This window comes from Balaenoptera acutorostrata, chromosome 20 (assembly GCF_949987535.1).
Source record: "Balaenoptera acutorostrata chromosome 20, mBalAcu1.1, whole genome shotgun sequence".
Lineage (NCBI taxonomy): Eukaryota > Metazoa > Chordata > Mammalia > Artiodactyla > Balaenopteridae > Balaenoptera > Balaenoptera acutorostrata.
In genome coordinates, this window is record NC_080083.1 from 26,996,244 (window position 1) to 27,020,429 (window position 24,186).

The 24,186-nt window shown below is 53.3% G+C and overlaps 1 protein-coding gene across 8 annotated transcripts in view; it reads right to left on the minus strand.

Moving 5' to 3' along the window:
* MSI2 (musashi RNA binding protein 2) overlaps positions 1-24,186 on the minus strand; it is a 395,252-nt gene that overhangs the window by 18,118 nt on the left and 352,948 nt on the right. For 5 of the 8 annotated variants that reach the window (XM_057535585.1, XM_057535583.1, XM_057535582.1 and 2 more), the window contains one exon: positions 12,594-12,656. In XM_057535585.1, coding sequence (XP_057391568.1) covers positions 12,594-12,656 — 63 coding nt within the window. Of the gene's footprint in view, positions 1-9,127; positions 9,178-12,593; positions 12,657-24,186 lie in introns of all 8 variants that reach the window. The other 3 variants (XR_009006264.1, XM_057535584.1, XM_057535586.1) reach the window with 1 other exon arrangement.

The window sequence follows — 24,186 nt, forward strand, 5'->3', positions numbered from 1 at the left end:
TGCCCTTTCCAAATTGGGAGCTCCCTGGTGGCGGGAGTGTCTCCCCCATCAGACCGGGGGCTCCCTGAGGTCAGGCCATGCCTGCCACAGGAGACAGGGGTCAGCCTCTCACCTGAGGACCAGACCACCCTCCTCTGTGCCACATCCCAGAGCAAGACTGGGCACGAAGCAGGCATGCGGTATTGCTGGGGTCAGGGTGAGGTGGAAAGGGCACTGCCAGAGAGAAAGGAAGCCCTCCCACCCTAGAAAGTGCAACCAGAGGGCTGGTCTCAGTCCCCAAAGACTACTCCAGTCCGCTGAGGGCTGTCCTGTGGGGAGCTGGCATGCCCTAGCACCCTCAGTATTTACTGCCTGATCACATTTCATGGAAACTTGAGCAGCCTGTCTTTAGTGATTATAAAGGCACAGGAGTTTAATCCATTTTTGATGTAAGCGCTAATAGCTCTGTGTCCTTGAAGTTCAAAGCGGGCGCATACATGTCACTAATTGGCCAAGCACGGAGCCATTCAGCTCCCTCTCATGTTTCTAATTAGGTCTTTAATAACAAACAAACTCCGACCTTACCAAAAGGCCCTCATTCATCAGACAGTCAAGGAGGGACAGTCAAGCTGCTTCCCTGTTTACGGTTGCTCCGGGCTGCTGGTTCTATGTGTGCATGCTCTCAATCTCAGCCAGGACAGGGCTGTCCTGGGGGGGGGGGGGGGGGCGGGAAGGTAGGAGAATCCATCTATGAGGACAAAGACCCCTTCAGCCCATCCTGGAGGGGTGGATTTCCTGGCCCTGCCGGGAGGACCAATGGTGGGCAGGAGAGGCCTGGGCTCCAAGGCTGCCGGCTAAGGATCCCAGACCAGCTCTCCTGCTTATTAGAGGAGGCTGGGGTGAACTGTCTGGCTTGGCTCTATTTATCTGTTTCTGAGGTAGGGATGCTGACGACAAAGTCACAGAGATGGTGTGAAGCTCCATATCTGGCAAGAACCTGATGGTATCTGAGTCCATGGTTACAGGTTGGACTTGCCTGGGAGCTTTTAAGTAACACTGAGGCCTGCCCACCGTGCCCCCCACCTCCCGCCATCCCCCTGTAGATTCTGATTTGATGGATCTACAGTGCGGCCTGCACACTAGGAATTTTAAGAACTCCCTAGGTGATTCTAACATGTAGCCAAGTTCAAGAACCGCTGCGTTCGCCCCAGTTCCACAGCTCATCGACGACAGCTATTAACAGGTCCACCTTTATTAATGAATACCATCCAGAGTGCCAAACCCTAAAGGGTTAATCAACCACACACAAGGATGGAGATCTGACTATAGGTTTTTTTTTTTAATGATACACAAGTCTGGAAATATTTCTATCCCTCTCATTGCCTTCACACATTAAAAAAATGTGTGACTGATTTTTTTCAAATGCATCCCTACCAGTTGCCTCATCACTTGGAAGCCCCTGGCTTTCTCTTCAGTCACTCCTCTCAGATCTTAAGGCACTATCACTGTCAACCTTTTGCTCCCAATGATGAGGGATCCAGAGCTTTGGAAACAGCAGTAATACAGAGCTATAGAGCTGAATGGTGCCCAAGAACCCAACAGTCTGAAATCCTTTGCCTCCAAATCAACCAGCTTGTTGTTGGCAGAAGCCAGACTGGAACCAAGTCTTCTGATTCCCTGCTCTTCCTTCTACGCTCTTATCATCATCTTCTTCTTCCTCCTCCTCCACCTCCTCCTTCTCTTCTTCTCCTGCTTCTTCTTAAAAGCCTCTTATCATCCTTATCTGATTAATCCACAAGGCAACCCGTCCCCTAGGACGGGGAAGGGATATAAGGGATGTCTCTGAGCTGTTTCCATCTCCAAGGCCAGATGCCAGAAGCTGTGGGGTCCACCCCTGGACAACCAAGTAAACTTCTAGCAAGTCATTTCCAAGTCTGGTTTGTTTCTCTTCAAGCCAGGTGGGATGGGAGACATTGAAATCTCAGGGGCTACCTCAGTGGAAGGCTTAGAGACTATTTTATGCACCTGGAGCTGAACAACCTAGACCCAGAAAAGTCGAACAACGTGGCCAAGGGTACATAGCAAAACTGGGCGAGAGGTTCCTTCCAACTCGGGTCCATGTTTTCTGGTTTTGCTGCTGTGTTCGTGGTCTTTTCTCTGGAGGCTGGGTTGACACGACCGGACTCTTCTGCATGGGTCAGTGCCTGACTGACCCCCTGATTCCAGGGCATCCTGGGTCCCGTGTGTTGGTAAGGCTGAACATCTCCTCTCCTGGCCAAGATGGGGAAAGCCTCCCACAGTGGGCTCTACCACAGGCGCACAGGTTTGCGTTAACTGGACAGACCGTTTTATTAATATTAATAAGTAACTAGGAACAAAGGGCCCCTTTATTTTTAGCTTTCTCTAATTGCGTAGTAATTGCTCATCAACAAAACAAATGAGCCCCTGCTCACGGTTCTGTTGCCATGGTACTGGGAGCCCAGCCTCCCTGCAGGACGATTGGCGGAGGAGCCCACTGCTCCCGCCTCTGGCTCCGCCCCTCCCAGCCATTGGCTTAAGGCAAAGCCCCAGCAACTGGGCGGCCAATCCCCTCCCAGCCTCAGGGCTGGGCTTCCCAGCGACCTTCCAGATTAAGTCCTCACAGCTCACGTGAAGGGATGTTGACTCATCCCTACCGAGAAGTGTCTTGCCCAAAGCGTCCTCCCCTGCTTCATTGCCTAGTTTCCTTCAGGCAGTGGCTAACTTCCTTCAGTTTTGTTTTAGCTAAAGTCTCCTTTCTAATAATGATCTTTAGCCTGGCTCACACTTACCCGACCATGCCTCCTCTGGGCCTCCTTTGTGTGCCTTTGGTCTGAAGAGATTCAGAGACCAGAAGCCAGATCGGAAATGTCAGCTAAAGCCAGACAGAACCGTGATGTTAAGTCTGCAACAGCAGAAGCAGGTGCAAAAAACACGTATAATGCCTCCCGAAAATGACTGGGTTCTCTCCTTTACCAGGGATATGGAGAACTGAGTTGATGGCAGCGGTTGGTTTTTGTTGAGGGTATGTTTCAAAGATGCAGAGCTTTGCAGGTATGGCAGGATTGGTACGATGGAGCGTCTGCTGACAGACGCTGTCCGATGAGACAGACCTAGGCTCAGATCCTGCCTCTGCCACCTCACACATGCTAAGCCACAGTTTTTAAATCTTAAAAACGGGAATGGGAATGACAGCACCCATTTCATAGGGCTAAGAGAATAAAATGGGATAAGGGAGGTGGGCTTAGCACACTACATGACTCACTCATAATATATGTGAGTTATCATTAACATATTACTATTACCATTATTTTATTAAAATTGGCTAGGAAGTATCTTTAGCATTCTATCCACCACTTGCAAGATATCCTTCCCTCAAGGGACCTCCCAGGTGGGTTTGAATTTTGAGATGCCAGCTGGAACCCTCTGGTCCATGCCATAGAGTGGATTTCGTTGTGGCTCTCTCATCCTGACAGATCTAATTGCAACAGCCAATCACAGCTGTTCAAAAGCATTATTTGCCCACCTCCTGTTGTGCAGGATCCCAGGATGGAAAGGGGAGACCTTTGTATTTATTAATGAGCATCCAGGAACAAAGGGCCCCTTTGTTTTCCGCCTTCTCTAATTGCACAGTAATTACTCATCTATACTAAGAACAGAGGCTGACTGCCTCCTGGAGGATTGATGGTTTATATTGTTGGAGAAGGCAGGCACCACTCTGAGATAACATGCAAAATATCTTCCAAAGACTCAAAATCCTGCCTTTCATTGAGGAGAACTCACCAATCAGGAAGAAGACTGAGAACACAAGATCACATTGAGAAGCTAGAGCGAAGGAGGGGGCGTCCCAGGGAGGGTTAATCGGGTGTGGCTTCCTGGTGTTCTGAGCCAGATTTGAACAGAGGGAGCAAAGATGAGGACAGAGGGAAATGGACTGGCAGAAAGGACGAGGGCAGTGGCTGCCAGGAGGGCACAGGAATGGGAACCAATAGCCCCGAGCAGGGAATGAACAACAACTTGTTGGCAGAAGCAAAGGAGAATTGCTGGAAACTAAGGTAGACTCCCCATGATGGAATGCCCTCCAGGGTCTGCCTTGCTCTCCTCCCCTTGCTCCAGACCACAAACCCAGCACAGCCCCAGGGATTAAGGGGTCAGATTGTGCTTTGTTGGGCCACTGCCAGGTTGATCTTCCTTACTTGGTTCTGTCTTTACTGAGTTCCACTGCCATAAAGAATATGAGCCTCTCTCTCCCACCAATATGACTATATCAATCGGGCTTTCAAGGTCTCCCTCTCCCAGACTCTAGCCTGTCTCTACCTCTTCAAGCCTATATCCCCACCGCCCATTAGACAGCCTCCCACTGTCCCCCAACCAGCATGACGTTGAGCCCAGAGTTAATCAGCTAATGGGGAAGAGTAAAAGGCCCACAGTACCTCTTACTGGGCAGCTATATACGAACATTTATGGAGTGTTTACAATTTCATGGTTTGTCACTTGCCCTTACGCCTCCCCTCTCGTCTCTCTAATCCACCCTGCTGTCTGGCTTGTCTAACAAACAAATCTGATGTCACTTCTTGGTTTCAGGCCTCTCTGAGGCTCCCAGTCACCTAGGTGAATCCAGGCTCTTTAGCGTGGCACTAAGGACCCCCTGCTCTGACTCTGCCCAGCTCTCTAGCTAGCTGTTGCCCTCAACCCCAATGTATTTTATTTTCTAGCCAGAGTGAACCATTTGCAGGACTTCAAGATCACTCTGCTTTTCTGGTGGCTTTGCATAAGCTGTTTCCCCAGGCTCCCTGGGGAGCTCCTATCTGTCCTTTAAAAGTATAGATACTCGCTCCCCTGTGAAACCTTCCTCGACTTGCCCCCACAGCTCTGTGCTCCTCCTTTACTGGGCTTAGGCATCATATTGTAAGTACACATTAGTCTCCATGCTAGGCTTGGAGAGCCTCTAGGGCAGGGACTGTCCTCTGGAGTCATCTATGAGCTTCCAGGGCTGCCAGCATCAGTCTTTTTTCCCGCCTTTTATCAGTACCCAGATTTGCCTTTGGAAATCCATCCTTCTTCCACTGTGTTGGAGCTCCTTTAGCTCCTTTAGCTGGGTTTAGAGGGGTCAGATCCCACCCTCAGTGATTGCTTCTTGTAACCTAGGCCTTAACCAAATAGCACAAAGTTCTGGACTTTTGCTAGAATTCTGGACCAGCTGACGCCCCTCTTCTCCTAGACCGCGTAATGTGAAGCAGGAAACTGCTGCAGCCATTTTGCCATCGTAGGAAACCAACAAAAAGACAATATCGAAATGAGAAGGAGGGCAAAGCTAAGAAAACTGCAGAAAATGAGCCCTGAACACATGACGCTCACTCTTCCAATAGAGCTTCCAGGATGTCAACCAATAAATCCCCTATAATATTTAATCACACTGAGCTGGGTTTTCTGATACAGCCCAGAGTACCTTGAATCAAGGCCTAGGACGGTGCCTGTCACATATAATAATAATTACTGTTGTTGAACACTTAATAAATATCTGCCGATTTAAACTCCACGGCAGATGTGCCCTGGGTCTGGTTCTGAAATCTACATCTGAAAGGTTGAACTGTGAGGTTTTGGGGCCTGAGTCCTCAGCCAACACAGAGCTGGCAGCCAAGGCTGCTGGGCTTTCCCAGGACGTTCCTGTATGTGCAGGGTGTCTGGGCGGCAGGTGAGTCCTTCATGAACAAACATGGTTCCTCCCAGGGCTACTTAAAGGAGGCCAAAGACCTGGGTTCAAGTTCAGGGTTCTTTACCCTTGACCAAAGCCTCGCTAACCAGGTAACCAGCTGTGTGACTTTGGATATGTCATGTAACCACTCTGTAGCCCAGCTTTCTCATAAAAAACAAACATGTAAAATTGAGCCCAAACCTTCTGCCTTTCTGCCCATCTCACAGGGTAGCTGCGGTAAAAGACATGACAGCCTTAGCTCTGTAGGAACCCAAGGAACCATGATGTACCCAGGTATGTGCTCCTTTGGTGATTCTCACCAACACGTGGGTTCACCAACTTTTGGGGCTCCCCAGATCCTGCAGTGCCCCCACCCAGCCCAGAGCGCAAGGAGGGGATCCCTTTGCCCCTCTGTATTGGGCTCTATGTGCTGTTACAGAGCTCTCAAGGGCACCATTCTTCCCACCCCTCCTCCAGACAGCAGGGCCTGTGCTCCCAAGCCAGCATGTGAGAAGGCCAACCAGCTCAGGGGGCGGGCACGGATGTGTCACCCACTGAAAATAATTCCACTGATTTAAAAGACCATTAACATTCTCCCACTCCATTCACTTTAGGATTAACTTATACTTAGGTCTGGGCTTTGAGGCTAGTCACTAATTGCACTAGAGTTGATTTATCAAGTGCATGGTATTTCTATAACAAAATTATTGATTAGAGCTGATGTATTTTATCCTCAACAGAGTTGGTCCAAAAGCCCTTGGAAAATGAATGAAGCTGAGGTCAGAGGTGGGCAGCTCTGCACATTATTATAAATTCACTGGGGTTACTGAAATCCAATGCTGGACTCTTTATGGGCAAAAGTCCTGGCTCTCCCAGAAATGAAGATTTTAATGACAAACTGAGAAACAAGGTGTCCATGCCCAGAGCACAAGGCAGTGACTGGGAGATATATGTTCCGGGACAGTCTCTCAAGTATCTGGCTGGTTAGCAGTCCTAACAGGTCACAGATTTTCTCTCCCTCTGCGCTACTGTGCTGGCTCTATTCCAATGAGAGGGTGTCCCCATGACCTTACCCACAGATGGGCCATCTTGGGGTCACAGCCCCCAGAGGATGCTTGCTGCTAGCACAAGGGAGCCTGGGCAGGAAAGAAGAGATGCCTGAACTGCAGCCCTGCACCCCACCCCCCTTTCCTGGACATCGGATTCTGCTGACGGAGGCCCAGGAAAGCCATCTTCAGCAATAAAGGCAGCACAGTGATCCGTTTGCCTTTTTTAAATGAAGCTGACAGTGCCAGAAACAACGCATCGTGGGAAATAGGGGCTTTCAGTGGAAGGAATCTAGATTCTCAGACCACTGAAGGCAAGAAGTGTTACCTGCCTTTATATGCCTTGGTGCCTGGCACAAAGCAAACCTTCAGTACAGGCTTGTTGAAAGCAACACCTGGGAACCCTAAGGCTTGTGCCGCAACCGGTGCAAACAATGTCCGCATTCCTTCAGCAGCTGGAGTGTGTGGACTCTCTCAGCCCCTAACACACAGGGGGCAAAGGATTTCACTGGGGACATGGAAAATGTCCTGAGATAAAAGTGGGGCAGGTCTGAGATCTACTCTCCTCCCCAAAGTGTTTATTTTATGGCTTAAGTTAAATGATTTATTCTATCCCCAGACTTGAATTTTATTCTTGCTCATTTTACGTACTGGAACAGAAACTCAGGGATGTCCAGCCACCGGGCAGCAAAGCCAGACCTAGGATTCAGGCGGGGGTGTGGGGGGTGGGGACTTTCTGCTCTCTCTGCCTTCTGTCCCCACGCTCTTCTCCTGCTCCCCATTCTGGGTCAATCCACCGCTTCAGCAGCCCCAATGCCTGACAGTTCCAGCTTCTCCCTCCGCCATTGCCCACTCCCATCCCCATGAAGACTGGGCCAGAAGACCGGCTCCTCCCAGATCTCCCTTCCTGGGCCTCGGGGCCCTCAATCTGGCCGACCTGCCGGCTCACATTCAATCCTGGTCCACCCCGACTGGGCCACATGCCACGGGCTACCATTTTGCACACTTTTATGGAGACTTTCTGGGCTTCTGTCTCCTCTGATAATAGATTACTTGCACCCTGAATGTTCAGATCCCACCTGCATCCTGCAGTGTTGGGTCACAGCCACCCACCAGCCTGGCTTTAGGAGCAGGTCCCAGGTAGCAACTACTGCTTCATCTTCCATCAACTTAAGAAAGTTAGGGATGCCTCCAAAAGCTCTAAGAGACCTCCGCACTGTCTTATGATTTGTCACCACAAATGGAGGGGAGACAATGTGTCCAGAGATGGCTGACTGCACACGCCCTGAACCCAGGGCAGAGGCTGCAGGACTGGGAAGTCTTCCTGGGGAGATGCAGGCAAACTGTGGCCTCCTCTTCGGATATTACAGGCCCCCTTCCTCTCCACCACTCCCCTCCCCTCCCCTTACCTCCCCTCCTCATGAAGCTGTGCCAGTAATCTCCACAGCAGGAATGTCACCTCTCTCACCCCACTTGCCCTCCACCCTTTCTCCTTTTACCTTCACCAACCGTAAGAACAAATGCTGACCTTGACTAAGACCAAATGCATCCCCTGTCTGCAGACTAAGGATCTTGAGATCTTAATCCCTTTCCCCATCATATTTCATTTCCCCTCCGACCATGTAGACAGGGCTGCCACAAGGACCTGAATCCCTGAAGGGCTGGATGTGAGCTGGCAAAGGACTCAAGGAGTAGAGGGCTTGGAGGAGCCTTGCTGCTAGGCCTTAAGAATTAAAAAAAGACCTGATCTGTTCAAGAACCATAGGAGGAAGACAAGAACAAGGAAGAACTGTAAGACTCCTTCCAACCCTGATTCCATTCTCTTTCACTATAGTTGGACACGATCAAGAGAGATCTCAGTTGGGAAGGCTAGAGCTGAGGGTGGTGACCCAGTCCTGGACTCGGGGAGCAGGGAGTGTGAGGGGAGGTGGTGGTGGCTGATGGTGGGAACATGGATCCAAGCCCTTTGGCAACATTGAAAATATGGTGCCCCTTCTCTTCCTGGCCCCCACGCTATCCTGCAGACAGCCGTGCTGTGCCCAGCCGTCCGAGGCCCTGTAATATCAACTCAACAATGCATGTTCTACAACTACAGCTACGGCTACCAGTACATCTACTACAGTGCATGCATTTAGTTCAGTCCCACAGAGACATACAATCTAAGAACAGGCAGGGGGTGTGAAATGTTTTACTGGACAACAGGTGTTTCGGAGTTGTAACTAATAAAAAAAAAAATCGAAAACGAAAGTGTACAAAAAAAGACATTTCTCGAGAGTTGGATATGAGTTTGTTTCTTGAACTGTTTCATCTGAACAAGCAAAAACATGCAAACCAGCTGGTACTAACAGGAAGCTGGACACTGAGAGAGGATTAATAGGTGTGGACAAACCTTCCCGCTGAGCGTGCTCAGAAGAGTGTTTGAGAGGAGGTGTGCAGATCCTAGTGTAAGAGAGGCGGGAAAGTATGCCTCAGAGACACTCTCACCGCAGCCCCAACCAAGCAAGAGAAAAGACAACAGAACATGACTCTCACACTCACCACCACCGTCAGGAGCTCATGTCACTAGATGGGAACAAAGCTGGCAAGTGTAAAGCACAGTAAGGGGTCCTGGCTGGGGCCGGGGATGGGCTGGGGCCGGGGCCTAAGACTGATACACGGACCCACCCGCGATGCCACCCAGAAATCAAATAGCCTGGAGATTCGAACCATTTCCCTCACTTGTCGGGGGAGTCGTTTACCAAACTTGATTTAGGTTTTGGGGGAGGGGCATGATGGGGCCACTGGAACTGAATGGATACGATCAAAATAAACAAACAAAGTCTCGACTGAGCACAAGAAAAGATGACGTTTCAAACTTCCGGGTGAAGGTAAAAGAAAAGTGACACTGATAGTGAAGTCATCTAGGAGTCGCCGGGACCTCCCCCTGGGGGTCACCAGAGCCCACCCACCTCAGGTCCGGGGCAGGCGGGCCCAGAGGAGTCGGCTGAGGTGGGTGCAGAGCTCCAGGCCCAGGGACCTCCTACCCTGACACCATAGCCCTGACGGATGCCGTTGCCAAGCTCATCAAAACCAAAGCTGCTTCCCACCCCACGGCCCCCGGCTGGCGTTTCCACTCAGGAAGCTCCCCCCGCATGTCATGATAAGGAAGGGAAAACCCACACAAAGCTGTGGAGCTTGACAAAAATGAAAGTGCAAAGAGGGCCTTCCCTAAGCCAAGCCTGAGAGCCCCTGGGGAGCAGAGGCCCTGTTTCCCACTGTTCTGAGTCCCCGGCCAGGTTCAGCATGGGACCAAGCTCAAGGGCGGCACTCCACAGACTCCCTAGACCAGCTTCTCCCTATGAGAGAATGCCATTGAACTTGTAATGCCCCCCAACAGCCGAGGCTGCTTGGTGGGGGCCTGGGGGGCTGAAGGAGCATCCCTATCCCCGAGGGAGGAGCTGGGATGGGTGGGGCAGGATTGCAGGAGTCGGTGAAGGTAGAATCAGGCAATCAGCCCTCAGTGAGCCCCCCTGCTGGCCTGGGCCGATTCACACACCCAAATAAGTGTGCAGCCCCTCCTGTACATGCCAGAATGCCACCCAGGGGCCACTATGACAGGTAAATAACTGGCCATCCTGCCAGACTTGGAGTCCAGATCATTTTCTAGGGGGAGGGAGGGAGGAAGGGGAGAGTGCTTACAGGTCAAAATGCACTAAGAGAAAGACAGGTGGAGATCTTCCTTCCCCAGCCTTGTAACCCTGCTCCAGGTTCAAAGGGGGTAGGGGGTGGGGGCCGAGCTACCCTGTCTACACGTGGGCAGGTGTCTTCCAGCCTGGGCAGTGTTCTGACCTTGGCAGGCACAGCCCGGTCATCACTCTCGGGCACACCCAGGCTGCACTGGGTTGGGGGGGGGGTGCCCTATAGCTTCCTGGCCGAGCCTGCATCCTGGGGCGGGCACCTCCGAGCTGAGGATTTACTCCTTGCACTAACCCAGGCTGGTATGGGCAGGGGGTCTGGGAGCACACTCCTGAAGAGAATTCACTAACAGTGCGGTGATGAGCATGGCTGACCTAGAATGGCCTGTGGGAGACTCTGCTCCTGATGGAAATGGCTACAAATAAAACACCACTGATCCTGAAAAAAAAAGGGTGGTTGGAGATGGCTCTGACCTTTGGGGTTAGGAGTTAGAGGGGATGGGTGGGACTCCCGCCTGGCTCTGGGGGTCTGTGAGAGGGCAGGGGTGGCAGAAGGGGGCAGAGACCATGGGGAGACCACTCTCAGACTCTCAAAGAACCCCATGCTGCCCTTTAAACTTGCCATGAAGTCAAGGAGAATGGGGGTGGGGAGAGAGGCAGGGTTAATTTTGGGTTAAAGTTTAGTTTCATAATCCAAGTTACAATAAGAAAGAAACTGAACGGAGAAAACAACAACCAACAACACTCAAAAATCTCAAGATTTTTCTTTTTGTCGTCCCTTCCCCCAGGCACAGGTAGGACAGAGGCTCGTTTATAATGATACCAAAAAGCTCTCAAGTTAAAAAACCAAATGGAACAGGGAGACACTAGGCAGCTGTGCAACCCGCCCCCAGGGCAGGGGGACCAAGAGACACTGGCCAGAGGGCCGGTGGGAGCTTTGGAGGCCGGCTGGGCAGGCGGAAGCCGAGGAAAGGCGCCGGTGCCCCCGCCCAGCTCTCTGGCTAACGCCCTCAGCAGCCCCCTGAGAATTCCCTGGCCTCTCCAAACAAGCCCCCAGCGGGTGGCTCAGGGGAGTGGGTCCTTTGTAGCTTGAGGCAGTGCCAGTTTGCATGGAACGGATTTTTACTGACATTTCCAAAGGGCCTCACTGTGCCAGTCTCTTACCACCGAGGGTTTGGGTCTTTTTGGCGTTTGCCCTCTGGGCTTTTAATGCCCCATTTCCTGGTACCCTCAGCAGCACCTCCCTCCCCCCGCCCTCCTCAGAGCCCTGTTACATCAAACTAAACTTCCCTGGGTGCTCCAGCGCCCTGGCCGCGGGGTGTTGGGGGAGAGCTGCAAACCATGGCTCCCGGGTTTAGGAGGTGGGGGGCCTGTCGGTGGCCTGGGGGATGGGGAGCACACAGCAGAAGCCCTGCTTGCTCAGGAAGGCAGAGGGCACCTGGGGGAGAGGGACAACGGCCCAGCTCCAGCCTGAGCCCACAGTGCCGCTGGGGAAAGGTTCCCAGCTCACCCCAAGGGTCCCAGACCCCCTCAAAGGTTGGATTTGGAGACCAAATGACCTGGGCAACCTCATGGGAGGGAACACCCCAATTCCCTTGGCGGCTAGAGTCTTGGAGCTCTCTGGTCTCGCCTAAGAAGAGAGTCTGGGATGGACTGGGGGCTTCAGGAAGAGCAGCTTCACTCCCTGGGGTCAGAGTTGGCCTCACGTTTGACCCTCAGGGACTCGGGGTTTAGCCGGATCAGGAAGCCCACTTGCCAAGTGCAGCAGGGGCCGAAGGCGTGGGTTGCTCCAAGGCCAGGACCACGTGGATGGGCTCTGAGTCTCCCTTCGCAACCTAGAACTTCTCTGGCTGGGTCAGAGACTCGAGGCAGGGGGCCTTGTGAACCAGCAAAAGCCAAGGAGGGAAATGCCCACGGGTGCCCTGAAGCCGGCTGTCAAGTGAAGGGGCCGTCCAAAGTCCAAAAGAAATCCACTTTTCTCTTTTGAGTGAGAGAATCGTCATCTACCTTTGGTTTGCGGTCCCGCGACTGACCCCCCGCTGGGGCTGCCCCCCCACCCCCCACCCTCCGGGCTGTGGTGAGAGTGGTGGGCAGACGCAGCCACACAGATCCAACAGGGCCTTTACCTTCCCCTGCACACTGGGCATGCCTGGGAGCCGCCTGGCCCGCACACCTTCCTACCTGACCCTCGTGCTGCCGCCACCGCCGCCGCCGCCACTGGTCCATAAGCCGCTGCCGGGAAGCCTGGCAGAGAGAGAGGAGCGGGGGTGAACGAGGGTCCTGGCAAGGGCCTCGGACAGACGCGTCTCACAGGCCATGTCCCCCGCCCCGACACAGAAGACAGGGGTGGGAAGGGATGTCCGTGGGTCGGCCTTTAGGAGGGACACGGATCTGTGGCTCTCAGGCTTCTGGAAGGCACAGCATCTTTAGGTGTGTTTGATTCCCACACATTTGTCACCCGGGAAGCTGGTTCTAGACGGCACACCAAAATAATTGAAGAGGATTAGGAGTAACTTCTCTTGAGAGCAGGGCGAGCTCCCTGCGGCCCCTGCACGGGCACCTCGGTGATTCCCCAGGGCTTGTCCAGAGCTGGGGGGCCGAGCATGGCCCGGTCACAGGCAGGGGTCCCTGTGGAGCAGTCAGCCCTGAGCCATAGGCAGGAGGCCCTGGCGATGGCCTCTTGACACTACAGGCACCTTGGCCAGGAGACGGCTTAAGCCTAGCTGTTCTCCTGAGGCCTCAGGCTTGCTTGGCCATCTTGACTCCAGACTTCAATGTCAGCAACATCACAGCCCCAGGCCTAGGGGTGAAGCATTCTGGGGGTCCAGCTGGGGGAGGAAGCGTGGGGCTGCAGAGACCTACGTGGGGTGGGCCTGTGGCTCTGGAGGCACGTTATGGGGATTTAGATCTGGCTCTTCTGTCTGAGCTCCACCGTCCCAATCAAGTTGGCATTGAAGGGTCTCCTGGGGGTTTTGATCTGACAACGCACCAGGCAGCAAGGCTGTCCCAGCAGTGGGACTAAACGTCAGAAGGACAAGGTGACCCAGTGTGGCTGCAGAGTGTCCAGGTGAAGGAAGAGGTGGGCAAGTCCCCTCCCCCGGGCTTCTTTCGGCCACAGCATGTGCACACACAGCCACGCCCTGGGACACACACAGACACACTTCCCCTCGCGTGGAACAATCTGCAGACGCTTGGAGGCCCGATCCCAAGACCCATGTCCGGTGACTGTGGTTTTAAATGATGTGCTGGAAGCCAGCAGCAAACAGCCCAACGGAGGGGCTCAGCGTTGGCCACTGAGCCTTCCAGATAAGGAACTGCTACAGGACGAGGGGCGTAAGGGAACATGCACCGTGGAGGGCGGGGAGCAGGGGAGGAGAGAAAGGAGAGAGAGAGCCGTCCCCCAAACACAGCAAACTAGAAGCCCACTAAACTCTAAGACTATTGCCCTAGCTACACAGAACTACTGGGGAGGAAAGAAGTTCAAAAGGGAAGGAGCTATTCTAGAAACGTCAGGCTAAGCTACTTCAAATGCCAATGAAAAGAGACATACTTGCATTTAAATATGGTAATAGGGCTGTTGAAGGGGGAAAAAGAAAGATCCAGGTGAAATAAATGTACACAGCAGTGACCCCTGCCAAGACCAAGGAAGGGACTCCCCCACCAAGTCCTCTCCCCATTTCTTCCAGGCAGGATCTAGATTTCTGAAGATGTGGGTGCTTGCGCAAAGTGCTGAAGGAAAATAAGGAAGATGTCAAGTTATTTCTCCCCATCCCAACTCTACACCAGGCTCTGCTGCAGGCCCAGAGCAGGGCTCAGGGGACCCTGAGGGAGAAGGAAGAGGGCAGGACAGGAGGAAGGTCCTTATTCTTTTGTACTCTCTCACTTCTTACTTGAAACAGGTTTCCTTGGAAGCATGAAAAAACTGGTGGTGGGGAGAAGGGAGGGGGGACAGAGCTGGGGGAGGGGAGTTGAGTCAATAAGAAGACTTTTAACAAAACCTCTCTTTTCTGGAGTTGAGTGCATTTTGGACAAAAAGTCTGACAGAAAGAGAGAGGAAAGAGGGAGGAAAAAAAAAAACCTTATCCAAGAAAGAAAATCCATTATCCCTAATCTCAGATAAAGGCTCCTGCTGGAGACTGGGCAGCAGACACTGCTAGGGGCTGAATTTAAACTCAACCATCAAAACGGGGCTAAGCAGAGTGACAGGTGTGTGGGGGGGAGCAGGGGAGGGGAGCCCCCCAGTGTGCCCAGAACAGCAGCGACAGCCCTCACAGCACCCACTCTGTGGCGACACAGTCCGCCATCCCCCACCTCTCCCCGCGCAGCCTGGCCTCCTTGGGAATCTCCTAAGGGGGGAGGAGAGAGCGCTGCCCCAGCATCCTGCCCCGGGGCTGTCTTCTTGGTCCACTTCCCCAGCTCCCTGCCATCCCCCTCCTGTCCTGGTAGGCCACCCAGCCTCACTGGTCACCCCAAATACGTTCTCCAGATGACCTGGCAGCTAAGCCCCTGATGCTATTTCTAAGGCCAATGGGCTCTCCTTGGTGGCGGGGCTCGTGGGGGATGCGTGAGCACAGATCCAGGAAAGGGGTGTGTGTGTGTGTGTGTGTGTGTGTGTGTGTGTGTGTGTGTGTGTGTGTGTGTGTGTGTGACTGTCTCCAGGACGGCAGGAGGGACCTGAGGACCAGGAGCTTCCAGGGCTGGACCTGGAGGAGCTGGAAGAACAGGGAGAGCCTCGCAGATTCGGCTCCTGGTCCTGTTCTCAGCATCTCTCACCAGGCCCTCAGGAGCCAGGGGTCACCTGCGGCAGACTCCCTCCTTGGGAAACCTCTTATTTTATTTTTGAAGGGATGGGGGTCTGGGCTGCCCTGGCAGCGGGTATTCAGGGGAAGACTGCAGGGAATTAGGCAGATCTGGCAGGGCTCAGGGCTTCTTGCTGGGGCTGAGGCCCAGGCAACCGTGGCAGAGCCCCTGGTCCATGAGTACCCGTGGCCACCCTAGCACCCCACTGCCCAGATGACCGTGCCCCGTCTGCTGCTGGGAATGCGGAGAAGGGCTCCCTCCTCAACACAGCCTGTCTGGCCAACGCGTGAAGGGGACAACCAGGCTTCTCGTGAGGCAGGTTAGCCCAATAGCCAAGTGCACAGACACGAAGCCTGTCTCGGTTCAAATCCTGGCTCAGCCACTTACTAGCTGAGTGACTTTGGGCATGCTGCCTTAACCTTTCTGTGCCTTGGTGTCCCCACTTATAAAAGAGATGAGGATATTAGTCAGAGATTAATAGATGCAAAGTGCTTAGACGAATGCCTGCCAGGAAATAAGCTTCAACAAGTGTTAGCTCTCATTCTAATGAGGCCCATCAGGTCTCTGTCCAGCCATCAGCCCTGCCCTCAAGACAGGGCTCTCCCTCATGCAGGGCTATTCCACCTTCTCTGTGGTTGGCCACATGGTCAGATGGTCATTAGCACACAGGAGGCCTGAATTCCTACTGATAACAGTGGTCTGGAATCTTTCAGGATGTCCCAACTTCATGATGTCATTTTAGTGCAGCTAAATTTCCATACCTCAAAATTAGAATAGGCATTCCTTTCAGCTCTAACAACCGGGCCAAGCTGGCTGGCGTGACCCCAGTGGCTTAATACCTCCCATTTCTTAGCAGTAAATCAGGCAGCAAGGAGAAAAATGTTTGGCTAATAAAACCTCAGGACTTGAGAGCTATAGGTTGTCTACCTGGCGACTCAGGTGTTAGGAAGGTAGTATGGCCCTCCTGTTAGAGAATCTTGCATTCAAAAAGAGGCTGCCCGGTACGAAAGAATGAAGTACTAAAGGAGGAATTCCAGGCACGGGCAGGTGCCAAGCCTCCTAGGAGCTGTCATTCAGACCTAAAGGCCCAATCTCACCAGTCTGGAGTTCCTCGCCCCACCAGTGCAATAAAAGAAGGGTCACTGGGTTTGGCATCAAAGGCTGGCCGCCAGCCTCAGCTGCCCCTGGCTTACTTTATAACTTAAGCACCATGTTTCACTTCTCTGCGCCCTGAGTAACCAACTCCTGTCTCCTGCAAGGAGGTCAAGCCAGATGACCTCTAAAATCCCTTCAGCTCTGAGCCTGCAAGAGCCTGTCTTCCTGGTGTAAGAGGATGACAAACCCAAGTCCCTCTGTCACTGGAAAGCGGCGCCTCTGAGGTTGGCACTATCACACCTCTGGGGTAAGTAACTCATGTAAGTGAAAGCTGTTGCCATCCCACTGACAGTGAATGAGATGCTTTTTCTGGACTTTCTGGATCTGTAAGAATTCAGTGCCAGTTAGAAGTCAATGGCACTTTTGGTTTTTTGGAGGCTTCTACGACACCACACCTACTTTTTATTGCTTCTGTGGCCCTTACCAGTTTTTGCCTTACCTAAGCACAGTTATTTTTAGGTGCACATCTGATTTCTGCTGCTGGGTGGCAAATTCTTGTAGGGTGGGGACCGAGTCCCATGTCCCACTTGGGACCTAGCCCAGCGTCTGTCCCACATTAGACTCTTGCGGAGCATCAGCTGGTATGATGATGGTCAGATGCCCTGAGGAGGTGGAGGAGAGCCAGGGCTGGGAGGCAGCGCTCTGGGTAAACTGAGCTGAAAGGCAGCACTGCCTGCATGTTTAGCTGCCTCTCCACTCCCGTGACCCTGCAGCCCGGGGGCAGCAAACTCAAATGCCCACAGGAGTAGGCCAGGAGCATAATTAACCCAGTGAAGGGTACCAGGCAACAACAAGAAAGAGCGCCCTGCTCTGTCTAGTGGACTATCCTTACCGCCAGCCGCTCGCTGGACCACTTGGGGAGTTTTCACAAATGCTGAGGCCTGGGTCCCACCCTTGGAGATTCGGATTTATCTGGTTTAGGGTGCAGCTTGGACAGGGGGACCTTTAAGTGCTTCCCAGGTGACCCCAGGGTGCAGCCGAGAGGGAGAACCTTTGGTTTAAAGGCTTTCAAAAATTGCAAAAGGTTAAATTGTGGCGCACATCTGCATAGTCTGTCACCCGCTAACCTTGTGGAAGGAAAGGCCCTCCTGAGAACACGGTGGGGAATCTAATCCTTGCGACCATCTCCTGTGAGATCCACTTCAGGGTCTCTGTTCAGAGCAGCGGGTCTCTAGCCTGGCTGAGGGAGATTTAGCACACAAAGAATCAGGTAGGGCCTTTGTCTCTATCTTTTAAAGGCCTTCCAGATAATTCTGATGCATGCAGAGATGCACAGGATTCTCTGTGGGATCAAGGGCAGAGAATCCTTGATTTAGAGGAAGTCTTGGGGTGTCCTTGGTTTTTAGTAAACACTGCAGGGCTCCACTGTCCTGTCCACCGCGGGGTATTAGGTCACGGACCTCTTACTTTGCGTCCTCTCCCCTTCCTGGTTTGAGAAGATGCCGCCTGGGATACAGTTCTGGCTTGGTCACTACTTAATTCTGTGACCTTCGATGAGTGAATTCCGAGGTTCCTTATGGCTCTGACAGGCTGTGATTTCTGAGGGGCATCTTTATAAAACTCTCTCTTATAATGTGCACTACCACCCCGAATGGTCCATTAGGAAAGACAATTTTTCCTACATTGTGCTTGCTTTAAGCACTCTCCACCCCCTTCCCCAGCACGCCCTGCATCTCCAGGAGGCATGTAGAGCTGCCCAGGGTCCCTCTGAGGGTGGGCACTGTCACCCACCTGCAGCTGCTCCAGGCAATTCCTCCTGCCTCCCTCTTCCTCTGATGCCTGGGCCCTGCCCCCAGAGATTCTGATGATATGTCTGGGTGCAGCCTGGACCAAGGAAACTTCCAGTGTTCCCCAAAGCACGGCCGGAGCTGAGAACACGGCTTTAGGCACTGCTTGCTGGGGTCCTGGGGAGGCAGGAAGCAGAAAGCTCTCCCTGGGGACTCTGGCCCAGCATCCTTCTCCAGGGGGGCCGTATTACCTCCCAACAGACAGCTGGGGCCCACAGTGCCCTTGCTCACCTAGATCTTTTGCAGGGACCAACATCAGAGGCCTCCGTAACTCCTGACCCGTTCTCAGCCCCTTATCCACTCAATAAATATTTATTGAGCACCTATTACGTGCCAGGCACTATTCTAAGCACTGGGGTCATAGCAGTGAACTAAACACACACATTCTCTGCCCTCAGAGAGTTTCCAGTCACTAGTCCTGATGGGAAAGGGGTCTCCAGTTGTGGGACCAGGCTGCACACAAACCAACTCCCCGGAAAGGAGAGAAAATTGGCTACCGAGAAGCAGGGTTTTGGGCTAAAGGGGAGCTCTGGCTCCTCTGCCAGTGAGAAGGGGGGCTCTACCCTGGACCCACCTAGCTTGTAGCCAGGCCCCTGACTGTGTGTACTATAGGATCTTCGCATAGCTGAGCTCAAGACCTGGGTGTGGCTACACTAAATCCTGCTTGGAGAGGGAAGCAGCGATCAGAAGACTCAGCCTTGCAGGACGGTGGAGGGGAGGGGGTAGCCATTCCAACTAATGCTTTTCTCCAAGATCCAGCAAACAAAAGGAAAGGGAATGGAGGCATTCCCATGGCTATGATCTTGACCTAGCCTCTAAAGGTCTTACCACTTCAATTCAGTTAAAAAAATCACCAAGCTAGGCCCTTGGTACACGTGACCAAGACACAGGTCCCTCAAAATTCTTTTCAGTCAGGACCCACCGAGCTGGGGGCAAATCCTTCCCTTTCTGGGCCCTAGCTAGTTCCAGCTTTGGCCTGACTACCTGGGGCCTTGGGGACAAGGCAAGTTTTCTCTGTAGTGCTGGCCAGAGGGCCAGTATCAGGAATGGCTGATACATTACAAGTGCTCCGCCCTGGCTCCTGGCCCTAGGAGGACACTCTGTTCCGCATTGCTCTCTCTCTAGCAAGACTTCAAGGGTGAGAGTGGCCACAGGGAGTTCACTCCAAAGCCAGCCTTCGCTGCTCTGTGACAGCAGTTTGTGGTCCTGGCTAGCCCAGGGACACCCACTTGCCCACAGAACAAACATCAGCCTGTCAGAGACCAAGACCAAGACCTTCAAAGTGAAGGCGTTTCAGACTGTAGTTTCTAAGGAGACATGAGCAAACTATTCTGAGAGTTTCTCCTTCTCTCCTGCACCACCCCTCCCCTCACTCTTCATAAAAATGCCATTTCTGCTTTGCAGACACTCTCCCACCTACCACCAATGGGTGTCAGGACAAGCCACTGGTCTGACCATTGGTGCTTCTAGAGCTCGCTGTGCAGATGGCTTTTTACATGTCCTGTTCTCAAAGTTTCAGATGTCCAACTGCCAGTTAAAGAGTCAACATTTTGCATCCTCCCCATAGGGTCTCTCACTGAGCCATTTAAATCTAAATGGGCTAAACTCTCCTGGGCCTCCTCACTTTGCCTACTTTCCCCAGCTTTGTTCTTTATGGGCCTTTGCAAGGGCTCTGCACAATTCCAAACACCAGTCCTATAGCACCTGCTTCTGTGCACCAGGACAGCAAACGTTCAAGTCTTGAGCACCCCAAGACTTTTTGCTGAAAGATCCCAGGCTCCCAACTTGGCCCCATCACTAGTTCCGTGAATAAACTAACATCTGTGATCTCAAGCTCTCTCTCCTGTAAATGCAGAGTCCATCACTTTTTGACTCCTGAGACAGGCTGTTTTTAGGTGTCGAATTGGGCACTGATTGGTGGACCATGGGATGGTCAGGGGGTCTTGGGGGAGACCCCCGGGAGGTGAGGGGGAGGCATTCTGGGGGCTCAAGGCAGCCACTATTTACCAACCAGTACAGAAATCATTAAAAATTTGAACAGCCGGCAGATCCCGCCACTGCATGTCAGCGCTAAGTGACAAGGTGAAGTGTAGAACCTTCTCTGTTCCTTTGTCTCCTCACCTTTCAAGCAGACGAGATGATGAGAAAATGACCGTTACACTGATGGTAAGAAGAGCAGCTGCCACTGGGGCGCTTTCCACGGCCAAGAGGCTTCCCCCGACCATCTCAGTGAGCCCTCAGTACAGTACCCCCAGGAAGACGTTACTTGGTGAAGGACTCAGGTCCAGAGAGGTTAAAGGAAACCATGCACAACGTGGCTAAAAGCAAGGTGGCAAAAATCCCATCTCCCACGCTCACTAGCTGCGCCACCCAAGACGAGTTGTGTAACCCCCGCTTGGCCTCATTTTGCTCCTCTGTAAGTGCGATTAGTGACCTCCTTTTCGGGCTGCTGCGAAATTCAGTGAGATGGTGGCACTGGGGCACCATTATCTGGCACTGGGTGAGCTCTCAGTAAGTGGAATAATAACTTTTATTTCTATTTTTATTATTACTGCCCAGGGTAATAACAGTAGCGTAGCCTTCCTATTCTAAAACCCTATTAATTTACATGACATTTCACATACAAAGGGCTTTAATAGATCACATTTATAATTTGCCTGTGAGTGATAAGGATACGTCTTATCTGAAGTACAAGGTGGGTAATGTGACGGCAGGAGGCGAGGGGCTCGCAGGGGCTCAGGGAGGGCCTGCCTGCGGTGGCTGAAGACCCCGGAGCTGGCGGTCGCTCCTGCCCTTTGGCCCTTGGATTTGTTCAGTTCCTTCCAGCTCCTCTAGGAAGGGCTCAGCCAGAGGGGCCTCTGGGGGTCCTTCCATCCAGTGGAATCCTGCTCTCTCCTCTGTTCCCAGCACGTGCCCTATAAAGCAGGGCTATGTCTCTCTGGTTCGTCTCTGTGGCCCCAGCTTCTGGGGCAGGGCTGTGATGCAGCAGGTGCTGATAAGCAAGTGCGGAATGGGTGGAGGAGGAACGGATAGGTGCAACAGGGCGGGCAAGGAGGGGGCTCTACCTGCTCCAGGCCTTACCTGGAGCCTAGCTCGTTCAAGGGTGGTACCAGAGGTCAGGCGAAGAGAGTGTGGAGAGGCCCGAAAGCAGCTCCACTAAGAGAGAGGCAGGACAGGCCCCATACCCGCCCCTGCAAAACCCGGCTTGCCCTGAGGCCTGCTCGGGCTCAGAGCAGGGCAGCAGGGCTTCCGAGGGGGGTCAGCAGCTGCACTCTTGCTCTCCTGTCCTCCTCTAGGTGACTGCATCTGGGCGAGGCTCTTGGCCGCAAAGGAAGCCAGCCCTGGGCAGCCAGCACCCAGGACCCACTGGGCCAGCTCAGTGCAATCCACAGAGACCCCGACAGGGAACAGCCTAAGGCAACGGTGGGGACAGCGCGCCTGGTCCACAAAGTGTCTGCCCGTGATTCCCTAGGTCTGGGAAGAAGTGGCGTCAGCTTCTCAGTGCTAAAGTCTGTTGTCCAGCTGTCCTGGCCCAGGTAACAGGACAGCACCTGCCCAGATGGGGGCCACGGAATCATCAACAGAGGTAGGAATGTTAGGGAGGGAAGCCATGTAATGCTTTTGGGCCCTTACACTTGCTAATCCCTGGACATGGAGTACCCTTCCCTCATTGGCTGCATGGCAAATTTCTATTTGCACCTCAAAACCCAGTTCAGATGGTGTCCCTTTCTGAAAGCTTTCCAGGCAGTCGATGACTCCCCAACCCTGCCACCCCTCCCCCCCCCCAGTCAGACCACGTAGGGATACATCTGGCTGCCTGTGCGACGCCCCTCCAGGCTCTGACCGCCTCACTCGTTTGCTCAGGATCCCCTCCCAATGCCCAGAGAGGATCTAGCCCCGGGCACGTCCTGATGACACCGTCCAGCACACTAGAGAGAATGCGCTCTCATGGTCCACCCCCAACTGAAGGCACAGGGAGCACAGGAGGTGACCCCATTGGCTGGGGTCTCTCTGAGGCAGGGGATCCAAGCTGACCTGGACTCAGGGAAGATATCTCGGGGTAGGACTCTGCTCTGTCTTTTCAGCCTGGGGAGAAGGAGGGAGTGGGGGCCCATCTTGGCCTTCTGGTTTGTCCTTGGCTGTCCTGGAGGCGTGAGCTGCCCATCCCTCAGGCCTGGCACTGCCATCTGCCTATAATCTCACACTCTATTATTTGTTGTTGTTGTTGTTTTGGTTTTTTTAATGCCTGGTCAGTGACCCTCTCAACAACCCGTGAGGAAGGGGATAAGACAAGGAGATCAATAGCCCCATTGGACAGATGGGGAAACTGAGGCCCAGAGGTGGCCTTACTATCCCAGCAAGCTGGGGGCAAGAACTCAGTCTCCCGACTCCCCTCCTGAGAACCGGGGGCTCTGGCTTTGGCACCCCGAGTCACGTTTCCCTTTTTCATGCAGAGGAGTTTCAAGAGGCATGGAAACCTGATTGAAAGTGAAACCCGCAATCCCGTCAATTCAGACTGCTCCAATTCATTTCCGCAAACATTTATTAAGTGCCTATTAGGCACCACGCTCTGCTTTCATCATCTGGGAATAGCGTCAGCTCCTGATTTTCTACGCGACAGGGAGGAGCGTGGGAGGGCGGCCCATCCACAGCTCATGCCAGAATCGGGGGTGTGCTGCTGAATTTTACTTCCTCATTTTCTTTTAAAGCAGCAGCTACACTGTCCTGACTAAGCCTGACTTTAATATTCAAATGAGGGATAAGCCCCCAGTACCCACAGGGCCAGGTGGCGTGGGAGTGGGCTGGCCACAGGAAGAGCTGGCTTGTGATTTCAAATCTGCCTGTGGATCCAATCTGTGAAGGGGGTAATCCCTAGAGATGAAGCTCAGGGCTGGAGGGAGGTGCAGGTTAGAGGGCTGGTGATGGAGCAGATGTGTGCGGGCTTCCCTTTACAAGGGAGCGTTGCTGTTTAGAGTGCTGAAACATCTAGCTGCGGGCACCTGGGACTGTGGGCATGTCAACGGACCCGGGAAGCCGACCATCCCATCCTGGCATGTCAAGATGGGCTCCACTACCAGTGAGGAGCCCACTACCACTCGCTGGGTGGGCTCCGTTCTGGAACCCAGCCAGAAGCACCGAGCCAGGCGGCACCGGCAGGGCTGAGGACCTACCACGTCAGGGTGTACCAGGGTTCCCCCTGAGGGCATTTCTGGGGTAGGGGGTGAGGAAAGAGCCCCGTACAAACTCAAGCAGGGGAAAGTCCTGAGGTTTAAACAGACACCCGAGTGAAGGGTCATCCCAAGCCACTGGTTTTATGATTCCACCACAGTGGCCCTGGAATCACCTCCCCTGACGGAGTCACAGAGGCTGGGAGGGAGGCCTGTTCCTCTCTCTGCAAGAACCTGACCAGAAAAAGCATAACTTTTTCTGGTGGGAGTACGAGCACAGGTTTCCCGAGTGGGGGCTGAGCGCGAGGGTCTCCGCCACGTGGGTGGGCTGGGGGGGGCTGTGGACGGAAGGCCTCTGGAGTCGCTCCCCGCAGAGGCCCCGGTTATCCATCCAGGCAGGGCCCCAGGCCTTTGGCGTGGCAGCTATCAGCACGTCTGAACACTTCACACATGTCGTAAACCGGACGGAACGGACAGGTGGGTGTGAGCTGGCTCAGGAAGCAGCCCCTTGCCCATGGCGGCTTTCCCCAGTCATCTGGCATAAGGCAAACTCCTTCCCCTTCCAAAAACTCGGGCTCTCTTCACTCTGCTCTCCATATTCAAGCCACGGCCCTCAGGATAAGACAGACCACTAAGACTTGGTCTTTGCTCAAAGACCAGACGATGTGACCGAAAGTTACACTGCAGAGCCACAACTGAAGATGGGCTACAGCAGCTTCTCCGCCAGAGAGAACAGGATAACCTTGAGCTATGGCGCCTTGCCTCAGACCACACTTCCTCCCTCGGTGTGGCACAGAATGACCATCTTTCAGAGGGACCAAAGATCAACCAGCACCTGAGAACCATCCACCATTAGACTGGAAA